Here is a 19,046-nt window from a genome sequence, read left to right on the forward strand (position 1 = left end):
CTTGGGAGTCTGAGGTAGAAGGATCCTGTTTTCCAGGCAAGCTTGTGAGAAAGGCACAATCTTCAGCTTTAAAAACCAAAGACCCTAGTAGAGCTTTCTGGAACTCTAGCAATTTCAACACTTGAGAGGTTTGTTAATGTCAGAAGGGAATTGGTGGAGGCAAGTGGAAATGAAGGGGAGACAGACATCTCCTGAAATAGAACTGATCTTTAATCAGAAGTGAAGGGCTGCAGTCTCTCAGGGAAGTGAGACTATGCCCAAGTGGCACATGGGGGAGGGGAGGGGTTGGGATTTGTAGGACTAAAGTGGGGGCGGAGGAGCTTTGGGTTGTTAGATTCCATTTGCAGGTCAATTCCCCTGCCACCAGGAAGTGGTAGATACTAGCCGGTTTGGTCTGCGGCTCTCCTTATTAGAAGTGTCAGGAGTCAGCAGTCAACAGTTAACTCTGAGCTTCTCAGTCCACCTACAGCTTTTAGGTGATTAACCCTTCAATCACCGGTGTGGGACCAGCCTGAGCTAAAGTGAGACCCTATTACAGATGGGTCGTTGTGTAAAGGAGATTGATGCCAAGCCCCAGAACCTGAGCTCGATTTCTGGGGTGCATAAGGTAAAAGGGGCCCTACCCTCACTCCGCTCCACACAAAATAATGACAATGTAAAGAAAACTAAATAAGGGGTTGGGGATTTAGCTCAGTGGTAGAGCGCTTGCCTAGGAAGCGCAAGGCCCTGGGTTCGGTCCCCAGCTCCGAAAAAAAAAAAAAGAACCAAAAAAAAAAAAAAAAAAAAAACAAAAAAAACTAAATATACTTTCGTAGCGCCTGTGTGATGTATCTATGTGATAGAAGCATGTATGACGGTCATACCGTGTGTGTACCTTGAGAAATACTATGCACGTACGTGTATAACCTGAGAGGGAATGTGTGGACTATGAGCAGGGATTGTGCTTAATATTTGGTATTAATATAAGAGCACAAGAAAAAGAAAAGGCAGGTGTGCGTTTCTTAGATACTTTTGCCGGTGGATCTATACATTTCCAGACTCACTTTGGCTTCCTTGCTGAGCCTTGTCACTAGGTTTTTTTTTCCTCCAGTGGCAAGAAGGACGGACACCTTCTTACAGACCTTGCCGGTTAGTCGAATGACGGGAAGGGGCGGAGCAAAAATGGAGGGCGGGGCTAGAAATTTTCCTGCGCTCCAGGCCGCTCCGCTGCGCATGCGCGTCTGCGTGCCCCACCGCCATGGCGCTGGCGCCGTCCAGTCAGCCGCGGGTGGTGGCGGCGACTTCCCCTCAGGAAGTCAGGTCTCCGCCTCCTCCCCCCACCCCGCCTGCTCTGCGGCGGAGGCGGCGGCGGCGGCAGTGGTGTTCCTGCCTCTCCGCCACCTCCACCGCAGCCTCTGACCCCCGGCCGGCGTTGTTGGCGGGGAGGGGGACAGTAGTTGTAGACGCCCGCCCCTGCCTCAGAGAAGGTGAGTTCCCGCCCGGCGGCGGGGGCGGCCCGAGCTTCAGCCCTCAACTCCCGCGGCCTAGTGAAGGCCGAGCGCCCCGCCCCGCCTGCGAAATGGCCGACGAGCCGGGCGCGGCCGACGGCCCTCGGAGAGCCTCTCTCCTCAGTACCCCTCAGCACCGGCTGCGCCATGGCCAAGGGACGCCACGGCCTGGCGAGGAAGCCGGGGTCCGAGGGGGCCAGGAGAAGAGGCGGCCAAGCAGAGGGCGAGGGAATTGGGGGGGGTCAATGAGGAAGCCCCTTCTTCAAGCGACCCCCGGAGAGAGCGGCCTCGGTTTGGTGACGGAGCGTGGAGAGTAGACTTCACAACAGGCTACTTAGGGACAGAAATTAGGGGAATTAGGAGGGTCTGGAAAGTAGCGTGGGAGCTTCCAAGTTAAAAGTTTCCTCAAGGAGAAGTGAGGTGGAGGGGATCAACCCGAAGCTTTTCTAGGCTTCTGGAGAGCCAGGAAGACGAGTTAGAAAAAAATGTACAAACGTATCTTGATGTGGTGATCCGAGTTTTAGGATATTGACCAATGTGAGAGTGGCGAGAAACAAGATTTTATTCCATACCTACTGACTAGGAGCAAAGCTGAGCTGTGTTCTAAATTGCTCGGCGTGACTCAAGCCTTTTTTTTTTTTTTTTTTTTTTAAGAATGTGTAAAGAGAGGAGGCCTGAAGTAGAGGTGAAAAATTCCCAAGGCTTAGTCATTGCTTCTGCCGGCCGGGAACTGGAAGTTAGGTGTCTATCTCCTCCCACAGAGACCCGAAAGCGCCTCCTTCATCCTAATTACATTTATAGTCTATGAAAGACTGCTGAGTTGTGGGAAATAAGCCTAAAATGACGGGATGGATAGAGCCTTTGTTGGATGTGCTGCTGACGCCTTAAATCCCCAGCACTGGAAAGGCAAAGGCCATCCTGGTCTACATGAGAATTCCTAGCCAGCAGGAACTATAGAGTGAGACACTACCTCAGGAAAAATAAAAAACGGTGGGGGGGGGGGGGGAGGGCAGAATTGTTAGCTTTTTTAAGAGGAATCTCTACTATGTAGATCTGTTTAGACCCTGAGCATCACAGGAGGCCTGTCATCTGTTGAGGGCTAAAATAAACAGTAAACCTGACAGCCAGAGCTTTTCCTTAAAGGTGGGTTGGGGTGTCCCAGGGACTTGGCCTTAAGTTACTAGAAGCCATGTTAAATTGTGGTTTACGTTGCTTTTTATGGATGGAGGTTTGGAGAGTTTTGACACTCACCAACACATTTACCAAAACCCAAAAAGCTGCTACTATCCTTCCCTGTAGAAATGTGTGTGTGTTCTTATGGGTGCTACACACCTGAGACAGCCTGCACCTGTGAGATAAGGCTTTAACGCAGTTTTGGAAATAATTTTTGCCTTTTGATTCCCCACTGCAGAAGATTTCAGTAAAACACCAAGAAACAGAAAAACTATTTTTAGAACTTTTGCCTTTTATTGCTCCTTGTCTCCAGCGTGGAAGATAATGGAAGCCAGAATATTACAGGATAATTTAGATTCCACTTTCTAGAACACCTGTAAATATAACACGAAAAGTAACTTTTTTCATGATATCTGTAGTTTATGTCCTTACACAGTTCACTTTGGAGAAGTGGCACAGGAGTAAAATGGTATCCTCAAAACATATGAACACTTCCATTTAGTAAGAATGTTAATAGAAATTCATTATAATCCAATAAGTATCTTCAATCAGCCTAGGCTATCCTGAGAAAAAATTTATCTGAATTTATGTGTGTGTGGATAGCTTTTAGGCATCAACATGCAATTCTTTTTAGTTCTGTGATCAGATAACAGGACAATTTAGAATCAGCTCTTCATGGAAAAACAAAACCAACCTTTCTGCCAGTTTACACATCTACTCTTTTTCAATGATTCTAATGTGTGCAAAAGACTAAGTGATGATCCATGTTCTAAGAACTGCTGTACCACTTATAGGTGGTAAAAATTACACCAATGAGATGGGAGTCTTGATGACCTTGGGAAAGTCCTATACTTGGTCTTGGGTTGTGTCATCTGCTGAGTGCAAGGATGGGTCTGTGGAGGGCTCCCCATCTTCCGTTCATTTGGAGTGCCTGGAGACATTTTTGTTTGTAGCCCCTGAATAGGAACATGGTAAGCAAATTCTGTAGGTAATCCATTTGGTATAAGACAGAGATGGTACAACACTCCAAAGTGCACAAGATACACAACATACAATTATCCTACGAAGAACATCAGTATTGTCAAGTTTGAGGAACCTTACAATAACCAACTCATGAAGGCTGTGTAAATTAGGTTTAAAGTTTTGGACTGATTTCTGAGTAGTCTGGTATTCCTTCCATGGTGTGGGCTGTATATTGGGACAGTAATCATAGAACATGGAAGTTGGGACTTTTTATGGTCATTTGAACATTTGGCAACATTCAAAAAAAATCTCTTGAGTTCAGATTAAAACCACTAAGATTTGAAAAAAAACATACAGCAGTTTAAAAGGTACTAGTCACTGTTATGGGACCTTTGGAATGTCTTCCTAACTCCTCCTACCTTGCAAATGTTTGGATTATAGGAATGTACCACCCTACCTGGTTTAGGACTCCTATGTTTTATTTTCAATAGTTAGGTGACTCATACCTTTAATCCCAGTACTTGAGAGGCAGAGACAAACAGATTTCTTGAGTTTTAGGCCAGTTTGGTCTACATAAACTGCACCCCCATTCCTCCAAAAAGTTATGAGCATGTCACACATGCCTATAATTCCAGTGTTTAAAGGCTGAGGCAGGAGGCTCAGGAATTCAAAGCTGGCCTGGGCTGCACTGTGAGACCCTGTCTAAGGGGGAAAAAAGTATCTCAATCGTTACAAAAGACCTACAATTTTCAGTTACGCTTATAGACAAAACAAAAAAAGGCAGTGCTTGGAATTTTGTGTGAATGTGTGAGTGTGTGTGTATTTTAGTCTGAGTTAGGAAACCCCTCCAAAAGGTAGAAAAGAATTACAGTTCCAGTTACATTCTCACCTTCAAAATAGGACAAAGTAAAACTTTTTTTTTTGCAGCAGAAAGCTGATGAATAGGATCACATGAGTCAAGGAATTTGAGACTAACCTGAATACATCCTGTCCCAAGAAGAGTCAATATCATTGTGTTCAGTTTGTGTGGACTAATATGAAATCCAGGGAAGTTGTGAAAACTACATTATTTAACCTTTTTACCTTACTGTAGCTAAACTACGTATTTTTAAACAATTCAAAATAATTTCAAAGCATTGTGTTCACATTCTTTCTAAACTTTCTGATTTAACAGCTAACTTGACCACACATTTTTAAGCTACATTCTGGTGCTGAAATCTGGCTTAGTTTGAAGATAACCATCATAAATACAGATTTTTTTCATTTTTGCAAAAGTTAAAACTGTAATGTAGATACATGTAGCAAACCCCAGATCAGTGTGTGTCTTTTTCAGTTATTTTCAATAAAATTTACCCAACATGTAGCTAAATGTAATTCCCATGAATTATCAGTATAATATAGTATTAAAAGACTTAAGTAATTATTTCAAAGATAAGTTCATTTAGAAACCCAAATGAAATGAAGTGTCTGGTAAGTGAAAGATGTTTCAGACCTTTTATTCACTGGGTCACACTGTAGGTTATGAATATATCTATGTACCCTAAGGAATTATATAAGTTTTATGGCATTCTTCATGGTGCTGTGCCTCCTAGATATGGGCATTATTTACTGCCAGTAATCCTTGGCCAGGGATAGCTTAAGGTAAAAATTAGTTTCTTCCAAGCAAATACATCCAGGGCTTTACTCAGGTCTAGGTGCCACCTTCCTTCTATCACCCCCATCCCTGAGAAAGGAAGTAAATGGATCATGAACCAGCCACAGTAATTCCTCTCTTAAATCATTTTATCTTTTATATATTGGCTTATTGATGCTACATTCTTAAAAATATACCATGGATGTTTGTTCATAATTTCACATTTCCAAGTTACTTAAGTAGGTACAAAGAAGGTAAGCATTTTAACATATACATATAATCCTAGCACTCAGGAGGCAAAGGCTGGATGTTTACAGTTTGAAGCTATTCTGTTCTACATAGTACCAGGTTAGCAAGGGCTAAATGGTTATGTCTCAACAGAAATAACCTAAGAAATAAAGGTGGTGACACACACCTTTAATCCCTCGAAAGGCAGAGGCCAGCCTGGTCCACAGAGCTAGTTCCAGGACAGCCAGGGATACACAGAGTAACCCTGCCTTGAAAATAAATACCTGCAGAATTACACAGAGAAACCTTGTCTTGAAAAACCAATACATAAATACCTGAATATAATGTACGATACTGTTGTAGATTGGCATTTGTCTTCAGTTCACTTTATTTGATATAACGGAACACCACACTTTTATTTTAAAAGATTTCATAAATTCTAGAGGCTGGTTTTTCTTTTAAGATGCCACCATCAGATGAAGGTCACCTTCATGGAGGAAGGCAAGGGTATATGTGTGGAAAGATATCAAACTTGAAGCCATAAGTTCTCTTTTAATTGACATTAATCAAATCTTAAGGTGGCAACTTCATGGCCTAAATAGTTACCATTAGGTTTCACTAAGGCTTGTACTGAGATAAAGTTTCCAGCATTCCAACACCATCTTTGGGGGATATTTTCAGGACCATAGCATTCTTGCTCATAAACTGATATGCATCTGTAAAATAAATTTCAGCAGTTGGATACCTTAGATTTAATTGTAGACCATGTAGATATAATGATTTGGGCAAGATTAATTATGAAGGGAGAAAAGTTAGTCCAAGTCCTAAAGTTAATATACAATGTGACTAGCCTAATGTTTGTATGATCTTACATATTTAGTGAAATGTGTATGGTCACATTTTTGCCAACTAGGAGAAGGTTGCCTGCCTGCTACAGGTAAAGTTGGTTTATGGTTCCTCCCTATGATTCTCACAGAACATTAATAGTGTTTTAATTACCTGTGGGGATTAGTTCCTGACCCCCTACCTCTTGTAACGAAACCTATAAAAATCTGAATCAGGATAGCTGTGTATAGCCTTGACTTGAGTACAGTATAAATGCTATGTAAATAGTAATTATACAGTATTGTTTAGGGAGTGATGACAAGGAAAATAAGTCTTCTATAAACATGATTTTTTTTTATCAATAGTTGATTGAGTCCAAAAAAGTGGAACACAAACATATGGAGGGTTTACCTAGGTTTAAATCCGTGACTCAAAATTGACTGTAGTTTTTGAGATTATTCGCTACCAAAAATGCCAAGGTTCAGTGTCTTAGTCCATATTTCAGTATTGTAACCCAGATCACTTCCATCATCAGTCCCCAGGTACCTTCTCATTTACAGTGATATTGTCTGGACCACAGAAAAATGTTAAGTTCAGGTGTGATGTCACATATCTATAAGTCCAGGTACTTATGAGACTGAGGCAAGGAATATTAGAAATTTGAGGCTATACGGCTTGAGAAATGGTCACCTCTAAGTCTGAGGGCCTGAATTCAATCTCTGGGACCCAATAGTGGAAGGAGAAAGAACTGACTCTAGTTAGTTATCCCCTGACTTCCACATGCCTCCTCTGGCACGTACACCCAATACATACACAATAAACAAATGAAATGTTTTTAAGTTTGAAAGATTACCATATTAAATATTAAGCTTATTAGGTATTTTCATGTTATAATGGGGTTTCTAATGAGCACAAAGCTGTAACCATAGCCTTGTAAGCAGTTGGAAAATTAAAATTTGAGATGGTGTTTGAAATGGTATTGCTAAATGAAGATGGAAAATACAACCTTCAGTATTTTGCCTTTATTTTCTCTGTAGATATCAGGAATGAATGCAGGGAGGTTTTTATAAAAGGCATCTATGAAAGGGTGTTGCTGTTTAAATAAAAGATTTTTTTTATTATTATGAGAGGGTTGAAAATAAGAGGCTTATCTTTTTCAAGATTTGAAATGCAATAGATAAATTTTATCCATGCCATTTTATTTTAAGAACTCTGTGGTAGATAGTATTGCTCTTTTGATGGGTGAAGATAAGAGCTCAGAAAAGAAATAATGAGCTATTTGTATAAATAGAGTTTAAACTCGTCTTTCTAACTCTGAAGTTCATTTCTGCCCCCCACCTCTTAACACTGAATTAAGACAGTAACTTAAGTCCCTAGTAATTTAGCCACCACGTTCATTCAATAACTAGAAAATAAATTCAAGAAACTAAAAATCTGTATCAAAAGTTGGCTTTTTTGGGGGGTTGGTTTGGCATCAGTGGCTTCCACTGCAGTAAAGGTGATACACAGTAGTCTTACCTTTGACAGCCCTTCAAAGAGACTTCAATTCACTGTGAACTGTTTAGTGGTATTGCCTCTATATCATAGATGAAGATACTGACCCAGATGAGTTGTGACTCTCAGCTAGACACAGGTGCTTGCCCATATGCTGGTGTCTTGGAGAGAGGGGGTAGGTAGCAATTAATCACTACCATCTATACGTAATCATCATTTCTCTGCTCTGGTCTCATTGTTCAGAGACCTGGAGAAACGATCTTTTTAGCTCTGCCATCTTGGATACAAAAGTACTAAGTACGTTTGTTTTATTGAAACATAAAAGTCAGTTGTACTATTTAGAGCTCATCTAAGTAATTCCCACATACACACACGTGTGTGTGTGTGTTTGTAGGTACATACCTGCCACATCACTGAGAGCAGGTCGGGACAATTTGAAGTCAGTTCTCACCTTTCATGTTGGTCCCAAGGATCAGACAAAGGTCACTGGGCTTGGCCATAGGTGCCCACTAAGCCATCTTATCTAGTTTTATCCATTGGTAATGTTGTTTAAAACTACATCTTAGTTTACATGCAATTGAGATTCAAGTACTCATAGTTATTTCTTGGCTTCAAATTGAGAGGACTGACACTAATCATTGGGCAAGTCACTTTGAATTACTCTGTTTCTTAAACCCACAGAATGCCCTGTTTGCCATATTTGTGAGAATTAGGTGAAAGAAGGCATCTGTGTTTATTCTAATGCTGTAGAAAACTATCAGGTAATCAAAGTGTTATTTTGATATTTGAGTTGTGTTGAAATTAAGTTCCAAGAAAATAAAAAAAAATCATGACTATTCACAAAATGTTAATTTTTGTTTTCCCTGTATCAACATTTCAGTTATTACTTATGTGGACAATTTCAAACTCATAAAGAGATTATTTTCTGTTAGATCCTCTCTTACAAGGAGTTTGGAAGGTAGAAAATTCAAAGCTGTTAGCACATGTTCATAATGTGAATAGAAAGGACCCAAGCATTTTTGTCTTTGCTCACTTCCTCATGTTCTGTGATGACTGAAATTCACTTATGTCAGCAAAGTGATGTTGTCTTGTAGCCCCACACATTTAAGCATTTAACTGGTTTTTTGTTTTGTTTTTATTTTACCAGAAGTTATTCATATGACAATATTTTACCTGATAATGGCCAGAAATGTATATTTTGAAAGATCTTGTGTGTTTGTGCCTTTATTATGTTCAATCTAAAATCGACAAATAAGAAAAAAGTAATATTTGCCAAGAAACCTGGCTTACTTCACTTAATATGATGATCTCTAGTTGAATTCATTTTCTAACACAACATAATTCCATCCTTTTTTAAATGACTGAATAAAATTCTGTTGTATAGTATATACCACATTTTCTTTATCCATCTGTTGATGGATAACTTGATTCTGTAGCCTAGCTATAGTGAATAATGCTGTAATAAATGTGTATGTTCACTTGAGTGGTAGAGGTTTATACCCACAACTAGTAAAGCTGGGTTATATAGTGGTTCTATTTTCATTTTGTTTAAGGAGTCTCCATACACATTTCCATAGTGTCTGCTCAAGTTTATATTCCTATTGGCAGTGCAGTAGTTCTGGGCACACCCAAAGTTCTTGATAGCATGTATTGTTGTTTTCTTAAATGTTAGACATTCTGACTGGGATGATATTCTCATTATAGTTAGAGGCTTTTTTATTAATATATTACAGACATTTGCTAGTGTACCTGCCTTTACATGCATTTTGGGGATTTAAACTCTGTAATTGTGTCTTTGTAATTGTGTGACGGATTCACTGAGCCAACATCATAATTGAGGGAGGGTACATGCCATGGTATGAACATGTGGAAGTTAGAATTCAACAGGAGTCAGTTCTCTCCTACCATGTGAGTTAATCAAACTCAGATCCTTATTATCCATCAGGGCATCTCACCATTGTGATAATGCATTTAAAAATTTTATTATATTTTGACCATATTCTTCTCTTCCTTAGCTTCCTTAGCTTCTCCCAGATCTTCCCTAGCTACTCAGTTTCATGTGTGCTCGCGCTCTCTCCCTCCCTCCCCCCCTCATACACACACACACACACACACACACACACACACACACACACACACACACAGTTCATGTTTTGGCTCTGTGTGTGTGTGTGTGTGTGTGTGTGTGTGTGTGTGTGTGTGTGTGTGTTGGCCAACTCCTCCTAGGAATGGGACCTGCCCTGGAGTATGGTTGATATGCTTAGTGACACTCAATTGGACTTAATTTTTTTGTTTGTTTGTTTTCCAGCAGGTATCAATTACACATAGCTCCTTGGTTAGGAATAGGGCTTTGTGTCCACTTTACCTTTTTAGTGCTGAGACCCTGTCTGACTTGAACCTATGCAGATCTTTTATCTGTGCTGCTACAATCTGAATTCATATGTGCATCAGTCCTGTGTCTAGCAAACACTGTTTCCTTGGAGTCATTCATCACTTCTAACTAATCTATCTTTTCTTCGACATTGATCCCTGAGTTTAATGAAGATACTCTGTTTAGGACTGAGTTTGCCAAAGTCTGTCACTCTCCACACATTGTCCAGTTGTAGGTGTCCGTTGATTCTCATCTACTATAAAAAGCAGCAGCTCTGAGGAGAGTAGAATGATGCACTGGTCTGAGAACCCAACCTACTGTGACCACTATGGCATGCAGAGTCCTTAATTAGAGAGTGTTTCTGTAGGTCTCACAAAGGTACAGAAATATACTAGAAGGAATGGCTGAAATGGGCAAGTGGCAGAATAGAACAAGGTAGACCCTAGGTTGGCATCAAGAGGTCCCTGGTGGATGGAAGTGGACTGGAAAGAGGGGCTCCTGCAAGACTAAGTAAGACTGAAAAACCAGAATGGAGAACAAGAAGGATAATCCATTCTTTAAAAACTTTCTTTGGGGGTGGGGTTAAAATAAAATACTCATTGGGCATGGTGGCATACACTTTAATCCCAGCATTTTGGGAGACAGAAGCAGATAGGTCTTGGTGAGTTTGAAGCCAGCCTGGTCTACATAGTGAGTTCCAGGACAGCCAGAGCTCTGTAGAGAGACCCTATCTCAAAAACCAAAACAGCAAAAAGCTAAGTTTTAGTGGCTGACAAGATGGTTCAGTGGGTAAAGATACTTGCCTCTGGAGCCTAACAATTTGAGCTTGATCCCCAAAACCAACATGGTAGAAGGAGAAAATTGATGCCTGCAAGTTGTCCTCTGTCCTCTATACATGTATACACCTCTATACAAGCAATAAATGTTTTTTTTTTAAGTTTTCAGACTGACAGCAAACAATAAAGATGATTTTTGTAGATTTGGTCTTTGCTGGTTGTGTAGGTATGAACTTTTAATATTTGTGACAAAATTGTGCTTGGTTTCAGGTGAATGAGAGTTGAGTATTAGACAAAAATAGATATACTCTCTACTCCATGGTATAGCTCCCTGATTGTTGTAGTCTTCACTTTGTGGAGCATTCATGCTGAAAAACTGAAGCAATTAATGGTTGAATATGATCAGATTTCACCATCAAGTTCTCAGCCTGATAACGGTAAGGTTTTACTCATGTGTGTCATCTGAGATATTTAGAGACTGGGTTGTTTTACTTAGCATATTGTGTCTCCAAGATTCATCCACTTTATCCAGTTGTCAATGGACAGATGCTAGGAGTGGTTCTACTTTTTATAGATAGTGTTTATTCCATTGGGTAGACCATCATTTGCTTTATCTATTTACCTATTGATTTATATTTGGTTTTTGAAGGGTTCATACTACTATGAATGCTGATGTTTAAATCTTGTAAAGACATATCCTTTGGGTAAATGCCTCTGAGTGGTAAGATTAAATCATTACATAAGTGTGTATGATTAAGAAGCTGCCAAACAGTTTTCTGAGTGATTGTCCCTTTTACCATTCATGCCAGAAAGGTCAGAGTTATAGGTAGTCCACCTCCTCACTAAGCACTGTCAGTCTTTTACTCATTCCAGTGAATGTGTAGTGATCCCTCACTGTGGTTTCAATTCACACTTATTTTATATCTAATGATCTGCAACCTCTTTTCCTGTGTTTATTGACCATTTGTATGCATGTACTTTTGAAGTATCAAAATGGTATTTGCCTTTATTTCATCTTGTTTATTGTGGCTGTCCAATTAGAATTTTTTTATGTTTCTCAAATTATTATGAATCTAGTTTTTCTAATTCACCAAAGTAGGTTTCAATTAGGCCATTTTCCCATTCTCATAATAATCGCTGCCTCTGGAATGCTTTGTTGGATTGTACTTCTTAAAGGGCAGGAATATTCAGTTTTACATGAGGTTTTGCTACTGTGTCCTAATAAATAAATCTCTAAAAATATAGTTTGATATGGGGGAAAGAAAGATAATCAGGAATCGCTGTTGCTCTTCTGAAGCTTTTCTGTGTGCGTTATTATCCCTATTATGTTCATCTCTGCCTCCTCCTCAGTTTCCACCTCACACTTCTCTTCTAGGAGAGAACAAACCAGAAGGCATTCTAGAATGCCTTTATAGCAGTCTAGTAATAGAGGGGAATCCAAGTGCTATATAGATGCTGCAGAACTCCATTCTGTTCCTTCACCTTTTCTCATACCCTATTCCTATGAGTAGTAGCTCATCTTGTAGCTGAGTTTATCATTTCCAGCATTCCAAAATTTACAAACATCATATTCTTTCATTAGTAAGCCTTAGAGTACTGTAGTCAGGTAAGTATGTACATTTATTTTATTTGAGTAAACAGGATTTTAAAGATTAAATTACTTAATTGTGGTTCTGTTACTTGTCTTAGAAAACAGTAATATAGGCAAAATCATCACAGATTTAAAATGATCTAACATTTAGATCACACCTCTGCCACAGTGTGATTCACACATCCCTGTTGCCATACATTTTTGATTTCTAGCCTTATGAAAACATCTCATGTGCCATTTCTTTTCTATACTTTTTTCTCCCAGGTTAGAATATTGAAGTTACTGTGAGTGGTTTATGAGATATTTGACCATCATGATACTTCACTTTGATACAAGTTATCAAAATATTTAACAGTTAATGTAGGTTTTAATTTGGGTTTCCATTTGTTATTTCAATCTTTCTGAGAGTGAAGAATTTTTCAGAACAAAAGAATCTAGTATTTTTTTTCTCCATTTTCTCTACAGATAATCCCTTTCTGTCAACCTAATGAAGCATTCAAACAAACCATATGACTCTTTTCAAGATGAACTTGAAGATTATATTAAAGTACAGAAAGCCAGAGGCTTAGAGCCAAAGACTTGTTTCAGAAGGATGAGAGGGGAATATTTGGAAAGCTGTGGGTACAGAGAAGAGTTTGATTCCAGGCCCAGGTATAGAATGTTTGATCAAAGAATCCCATCTGGAACAAACCATTCATACCCAAGATCATGCAGTAGTTCACAGACAGAAGACCGGGTACCCCAGTGGTTACCAGCTCATGACAAGATAAGACTAAACTCTCTGAACTACTGTCAATTTACCAGGGATGGCTTCTCAGAAAAACCAGTCTCCTTGAACCTTAGTCAGCAAGAATACAATTGTGGCTCATATAGTGTAGAATCTGTAGTTCACAAGGATCTCTGCTCAGGACACAGTACCATCGACCCTCAAGTCAGTCATAGACAAATGTACCAGAAGAGGAAACGACATCTAGAGGAGGGCAGAGAAAGGCAGGAAGAACGGCCCAAACATGAGAGGAAAAGGAGTTCTGAGGAAATGGATTTAAACAAACATAAGAGCATCCAAAGAAAGAAAACAAAGGCAGAAACAGAAACTGTACAGGATGGTACAGAAAAGCTTAAGAATCGAAAAGAGAAAAAAAACCGAGATGTATCATCTAAGAAAGAGGACCGTAAGCGTAGGAAGGAAAAAAAGGAACAAGGTGAAGAAAGGACAGAGGAGGAGATGCTTTGGGACCAGTCTATCCTTGGATTTTGAAGCTCCTTAGATCTCCTGAGGCTCAACTGAAATAATAGTCAAAGAGCTTGTTTTTATGTGCATTCATATTCATGTCACTTGCATATGTGGACAGAAGTTCGAACTTCTAACAGAGTGAACATGAAGTATTTAGTGTGCTTGTTTTCCAACATGGAGATTTCTATTTTCTAAAAGATTTATTAATTTTTCTTACATATGGTAGAATTTCCCTTTAAGAGTGTGGCTCTGCTTTTATTGACCAAATTGCTGTGGTAGTGGAATTATTTTCCCTTGGGAGATCATTTATTTAAAATTGGAGGATTAACTGACTTTTGTGGAATCTATTTCTTGGTTGGGTTTCTTTTAGTTTTGAGTCACATATTTTGCTCACTCACTGGCTTTCTCTATGAGGCAATTTAGATTTCCTTTTTTAGATCTAACTTGCAATATATTTTTCTGGGTTGGAAAATGAAATAACATAATTTTATCTTACATATAGTTTTAAAAGTTTCAGAGACTTCACACAAAATCAGTTTATATTCTGAAAATGTTTATAATAAAGTATTTTAACTTCTGGATGTTGCTTTGTGTCAGTGCTCTGTTCTAGTGATTTTCTTTTGGAAAGGGAAAAGCAGTAACCACTCTTTTCACTGGCATGAAGGGAAAGATTTTGGAGGCAGAACACACTAAAAGGTGGTAAAAATTCTTTACCTACTGTGTCAGGCTCACATTTTATAAGAAGCTATGGCTCACAATAATTTTTCCAGATAATTGAAATGAAAAAAGAAATTACAAAAGAAAAAATGCTATTCTTTCTTGGAGATGCTGTGATTTCTTTAAAATGGCTCAAAGACAACAGTGTCATACAACTGAACATTAACTGCCACTATATCATGCAACTTTTACAATACTTTAATTAAAATCATAGCTATTGAGCAAGAGAAGACTATGAATGTGTGGTGTTGATCATATTGAGGCCACTGTGGTTAGCAAAATTTTTTTTTAAATTTAGCACAGAAGCCTTTTTCCTAAAATGTCCCCTGTTCTCCAACTTCAAGTTGAATGGTAGAAGCTACATGCCTGGGACAGCCTCCACTACAAAGAAACTTCTGAACCAAAATAGCAGGTGGAAAAATCCTGGCCAAAAGTTAGGAAGATGTCTTAAGTATGTTCAAAACAAAATAAAAACCTAATCCGAAGAACAAGGTGGGGAATAGTAGTATCCTTATGCATCTGCAAGTGAGAAGAATCAGAGCAATGAAGAGATCTGGGAAATCAAAAGAGGAGAAGCCTAAATACCACGGAGAAGTGCAAAGAAGTACAAAGCAATTGGCAATTTAGTTCCCTGCTCCTCAAGCCAGAGAGGAAGGGAGAACTGAAGACCACAAGTATATAAGGTAGGCCAGAGAATGCCAGCCATTCACAGTAACATCAGGACAGGATCCTCACTTCGAGAAAAACCCGTTTCTTAGCAGCTATAAGTCCATCCATAGGATTAGTCTGAAACCGTCCCCCAAGACAACCCAGCTTTGGAGAAGAAATCCATGTCCCAGCAAAAGCTCAACAGTGCTTTGCACTGTCTTGAGAAGGACCCATCAGAAGTACCTCATCATTCAAGACTGACTGCTCTGAGGATAAGAAGGAATGTTTCTTACAAATCCAATGGGGAATGCTAGCTTTGGGGAGGAGGGGAGTTAGGGAAATGGTTCTCAATGTTCCCTCTGTGACAAGAATCAAGACTGGTCACATGGTTTTACACTGGAGTGCGGGTGGGGCCTAGGTCTGAGAGCAAAAGACTAAAATTGGCAAAGGGTTTGGCTCCCAATCAACCCCCTCCATCAAAGAAGATTACTTTCTCCACTCTGATGCATTCCAGGTATACACAACATTTGGGTAATGCTGCACCTAGATAATACAAACTGAAGGCCACTGGAATGAGTGCCATGTTGTCTGCTACACACACCAATAAACATTCTGGACAGTGATACAACTTCTGCCTTCACAGTTTCTCCAGGTATACAGACAAAGCTTCCAGAAGTAAATATAGATGTTCTGAGGACATTACCTCATTTTACGTGGAGAGAAATACAGGGCAGATTGTAGATTGTCTGCTGCAACTTAGTCCTACTTGAACTTTGGTGAATCCTTCAACTTAAAGAATAGGGAACACAGGCTGGAGAGATGGTTCAACAGTTAAGAGCACTTGTTGCTCTTGCAAAGGACCTAGGTTTGATTTCCAGTCATGGTGATTCACAACATTTTGTAACTCTAGTCTCAGGGGTTCCAATGTCCTCTTCTGACCTCTGCAGGTACCAGGAATAGATGCAATATACCAGCAAAACATTCATTTACAAAATAGAAGATGAAAGCCTGCAGCCATTGACCCAGCTCCAAACAAGCATAACCTGAAGGCCCACACCAGACATATCCTTTGCATCAATAGACAAAATAGTGTAGACACATAAACCTATCAGAATCTTCACAAGTTGCTTTTATATTCTTTCTCACCTATACACAAAAGATAGATGATAGATAGATAGATAGATAGATAGATAGATAGATAGATAGATAGATAGATAGATAGATAGATAGAATTAAAAAATAGAGAATAAAGGGTCCCAGGTAATCCAGGTTACCTAAAGATGACCTTAAACACCTGATATTCTGCCTCCACTTCCCAAATGCTAAAATTGTAGTTATGCTTCACCATGCCCAACCAATCGTGTCTTTATCAGGATTTGGTAGGTTTAGTATTGGTTTTATAAAATTAATTTGAGGGGAATATCACAAAATAGTTGGAGAAGCATTCATAGTGATTCATCAAAGGCCTGGTAAAATTTAATAGTGAATTAACTTATCCCAAGCTTTCTTTGCTAGGAGGTAAAATTATGTCTCTGTAAGATTATACCTACCAAAACATAAGTGATACAAAGAAAACTATAGGCTAAGCATAATGGCACACACCTTTGATTCCAGCACTCAGTAAGCAGAGTCTTAGATCTCTTGTGATTTCCAGGCCAGGCTGGCCTATGTGGTACATTCTGGGACACTCAGGGCTATGTGAGAGAACCTATCTAAGAAAAAGTAAGCTATAAAGTGGTGTTGCTGATAAATATAAATGCAAAAATAAAAAATGGTTGCAAATTAAATTCAATAGCATACTTAAATGAACATCATGATCAAGTTGGTTTTGTTTAGAAGTGCAAGGATAGTTCAAATATACACAATATAATGTAGCAATTAAATAGAATCAATGATAAAGGGAAGATTACATAATTGAGCATAATAGAGCTAACCCAAAGACTTGAGAGGTAAAGGCAGAATATCAGAAGACTAAAGTTTCTCTGTCTGCTTCCTGGAGAACGGTTCTAGGGTTCCAGTGGATGAAGAAAAACCAAGGGGGCTAGTTAGACATGAGAGTACATATACTTGTGTCACCTGGGGAATGAAGTCAGGAGGACCAGGAAGTCAATGCTAGCTTTGAATACATAGTAAATTCAAAGCCAACCCGGGCTACATGAGACATCTCAAATAGCAAATAGTTAACTGTATGCTTATAATCTCAATACTTGGGAGTCTAAGGCAGGAGGATTACGAGGTCAAGTCAAACCTAGGATACACAGCAAGAACATGTCATCTTAAAAGAGAAACAGCATTCAAAAATAAGCCCTTTTTAGAAAATACATCAATGATGAGCAAACAGAAAAAGGAAAATAATTCTATTCAAAATATCCTTTACAATAGGAATAAATTTGAAAGGAAGTAAAAGACCTTTACAAGAAAACTTGTAAAATAGAGTTGATGAGATAGCCTTGCCAGTAAGGGACTTGTCACTATTCCTGACAACCTGTGTTTGATCCCCTGAACCCATAAGGTAGAATGAAAGAAACAATTTCCATAAGTTGTTCTCTGGCCTTCATGTGCACACTATAGGGGACACACACACACACAGAGAGAGAGAGAGAAAGAGAGCGAGAGAGAGAGAGAGAGAGAGAGAGCGAGAAATTTTTAATAAAAATGATGAAACACTATCTTAGGGTTTTTCTACTGAGAACAGACAACATGACCAAGGCAACTCTTATAATGACATTTAATTGGGGCTGGCCTATAGGTCCGAGATTCAATCCATTATCAAGGTAGGATCATGACAGCATTAGGCAGGCATGGTACAGGGGGAGCTCTGGCATCTCTAATCTCTTAGGGAATCCAAGGCAACTTCAATGCCATAGCTTGTTGTTCCAATATCTGGGATCCACACGTGATCATCTGAGCTCCTTCAAAGGTCTTGGGTCACTTCTCCAGCTCTGCCATCTGTGGCATTCTAGGCTCGAGTAGTGACTCCACTCCACTGCTGTTACTGTTCTTGGTTGTTGTCACATGGTACTGGCATCTCCAATAGGCTTCCAGGGCTCTTCTGCTGCAACTATGCTTCATCAATATTCTCTCATAGTCTCCCTTCATGGTGCCAAGCATCAGCTTCTTTACAATGACCTCTTCAGTCCTGGACCATCAATTGCAACTGAGGCTGAACCACAATGCCAAGACTCAGATGCTCTCTATGACCCCCTCATACCTTCAAAACCAGTTCTACCTGGGTAATTCTTAGACATTACCAAGCCCACCTGAAGCAGAAGGTACAACCTTAGCTATCTTTGGAACACAGACAGCTTCTTTGTACTCTCAGAAAATACTTCCCAGATTTCACCTCTGGGATCCTGGTATCTTCTTAATCACCACTAATTTCTTAGCTCCAGCTAATCACATCAATTGCCCCAGTAGTCTCTTCTATTCTGGACTCTAAAGCCAGAGCCACATGGCCGAAGCTGCCAAGTTTTGCTGCTTGCTAAAGCTGGAACCCTTGAACATTATCACCAGCTTTCTGTTTTCCATTTCCTTCACTACCTAAGCTTGACTGTCCTGGAACTTGCTCTATAAATTGACCTTGAACTCGGAATTGCATGGCTGTGTCTCCTAAATGCTGGGATTAAAGGCATGTACCATTACCCCTGGATTTAAGACTTTGTATCAGGCTGGGTTTGAACTCAGAGACCTACTTGCCTCTGTCTTCTGGGATTAAAGGCATGTACTACCATGCCTGGTCCTAAGTTTTTCAAGGCCACTATGCCTCAAGATATATATCAAAAGCATGTATCATCCCATGTCAAGATCTGGGTAAAAAGCCTGGGTCTTCCAGCCTCATAATCTGGATCTAGGGTGCCCTCCATTTCTAGAATGTAGTTCATTCCAGATATAGTCAACTTGGCAACC

The 19,046-nt window shown here is 39.7% G+C and overlaps 1 protein-coding gene across 2 annotated transcripts; it reads left to right on the forward strand.

Annotated features, from left to right (window-relative positions):
- The first annotated feature begins 1,323 nt into the window (after positions 1 to 1,323).
- On the forward strand, positions 1,324 to 14,356 carry Krcc1 (lysine-rich coiled-coil 1). 2 transcript variants are annotated; one of them, NM_001009413.2, is made up of 3 exons: positions 1,324 to 1,466; positions 11,221 to 11,387; positions 13,007 to 14,356. In NM_001009413.2, the coding sequence occupies exon 3, from the start codon at positions 13,029 to 13,031 to the stop codon at positions 13,797 to 13,799; it is 771 nt and encodes a 256-aa protein (NP_001009413.1). In that variant the 5' UTR covers positions 1,324 to 1,466; positions 11,221 to 11,387; positions 13,007 to 13,028; the 3' UTR covers positions 13,800 to 14,356. The 2 variants fall into 2 exon arrangements, with proteins under 2 accessions (NP_001009413.1, NP_001380979.1); NM_001394050.1 differs by lacking the exon at positions 11,221 to 11,387.
- The last annotated feature ends 4,690 nt before the right edge of the window (positions 14,357 to 19,046 follow it).

The sequence above is a fragment of the Rattus norvegicus genome, chromosome 4 (assembly GCF_021556685.1).
Source record: "Rattus norvegicus strain SHRSP/BbbUtx chromosome 4, alternate assembly SHRSP_T2T, whole genome shotgun sequence".
Taxonomy (NCBI): Eukaryota; Metazoa; Chordata; class Mammalia; order Rodentia; family Muridae; genus Rattus; species Rattus norvegicus.

Bases quoted from the DNA above. Each gene is read 5' to 3' on its own strand.
- Krcc1 (NM_001009413.2), top strand. From the start codon at position 13,029: ATGAAGCATTCAAACAAACCATATGACTCTTTTCAAGATGAACTTGAA.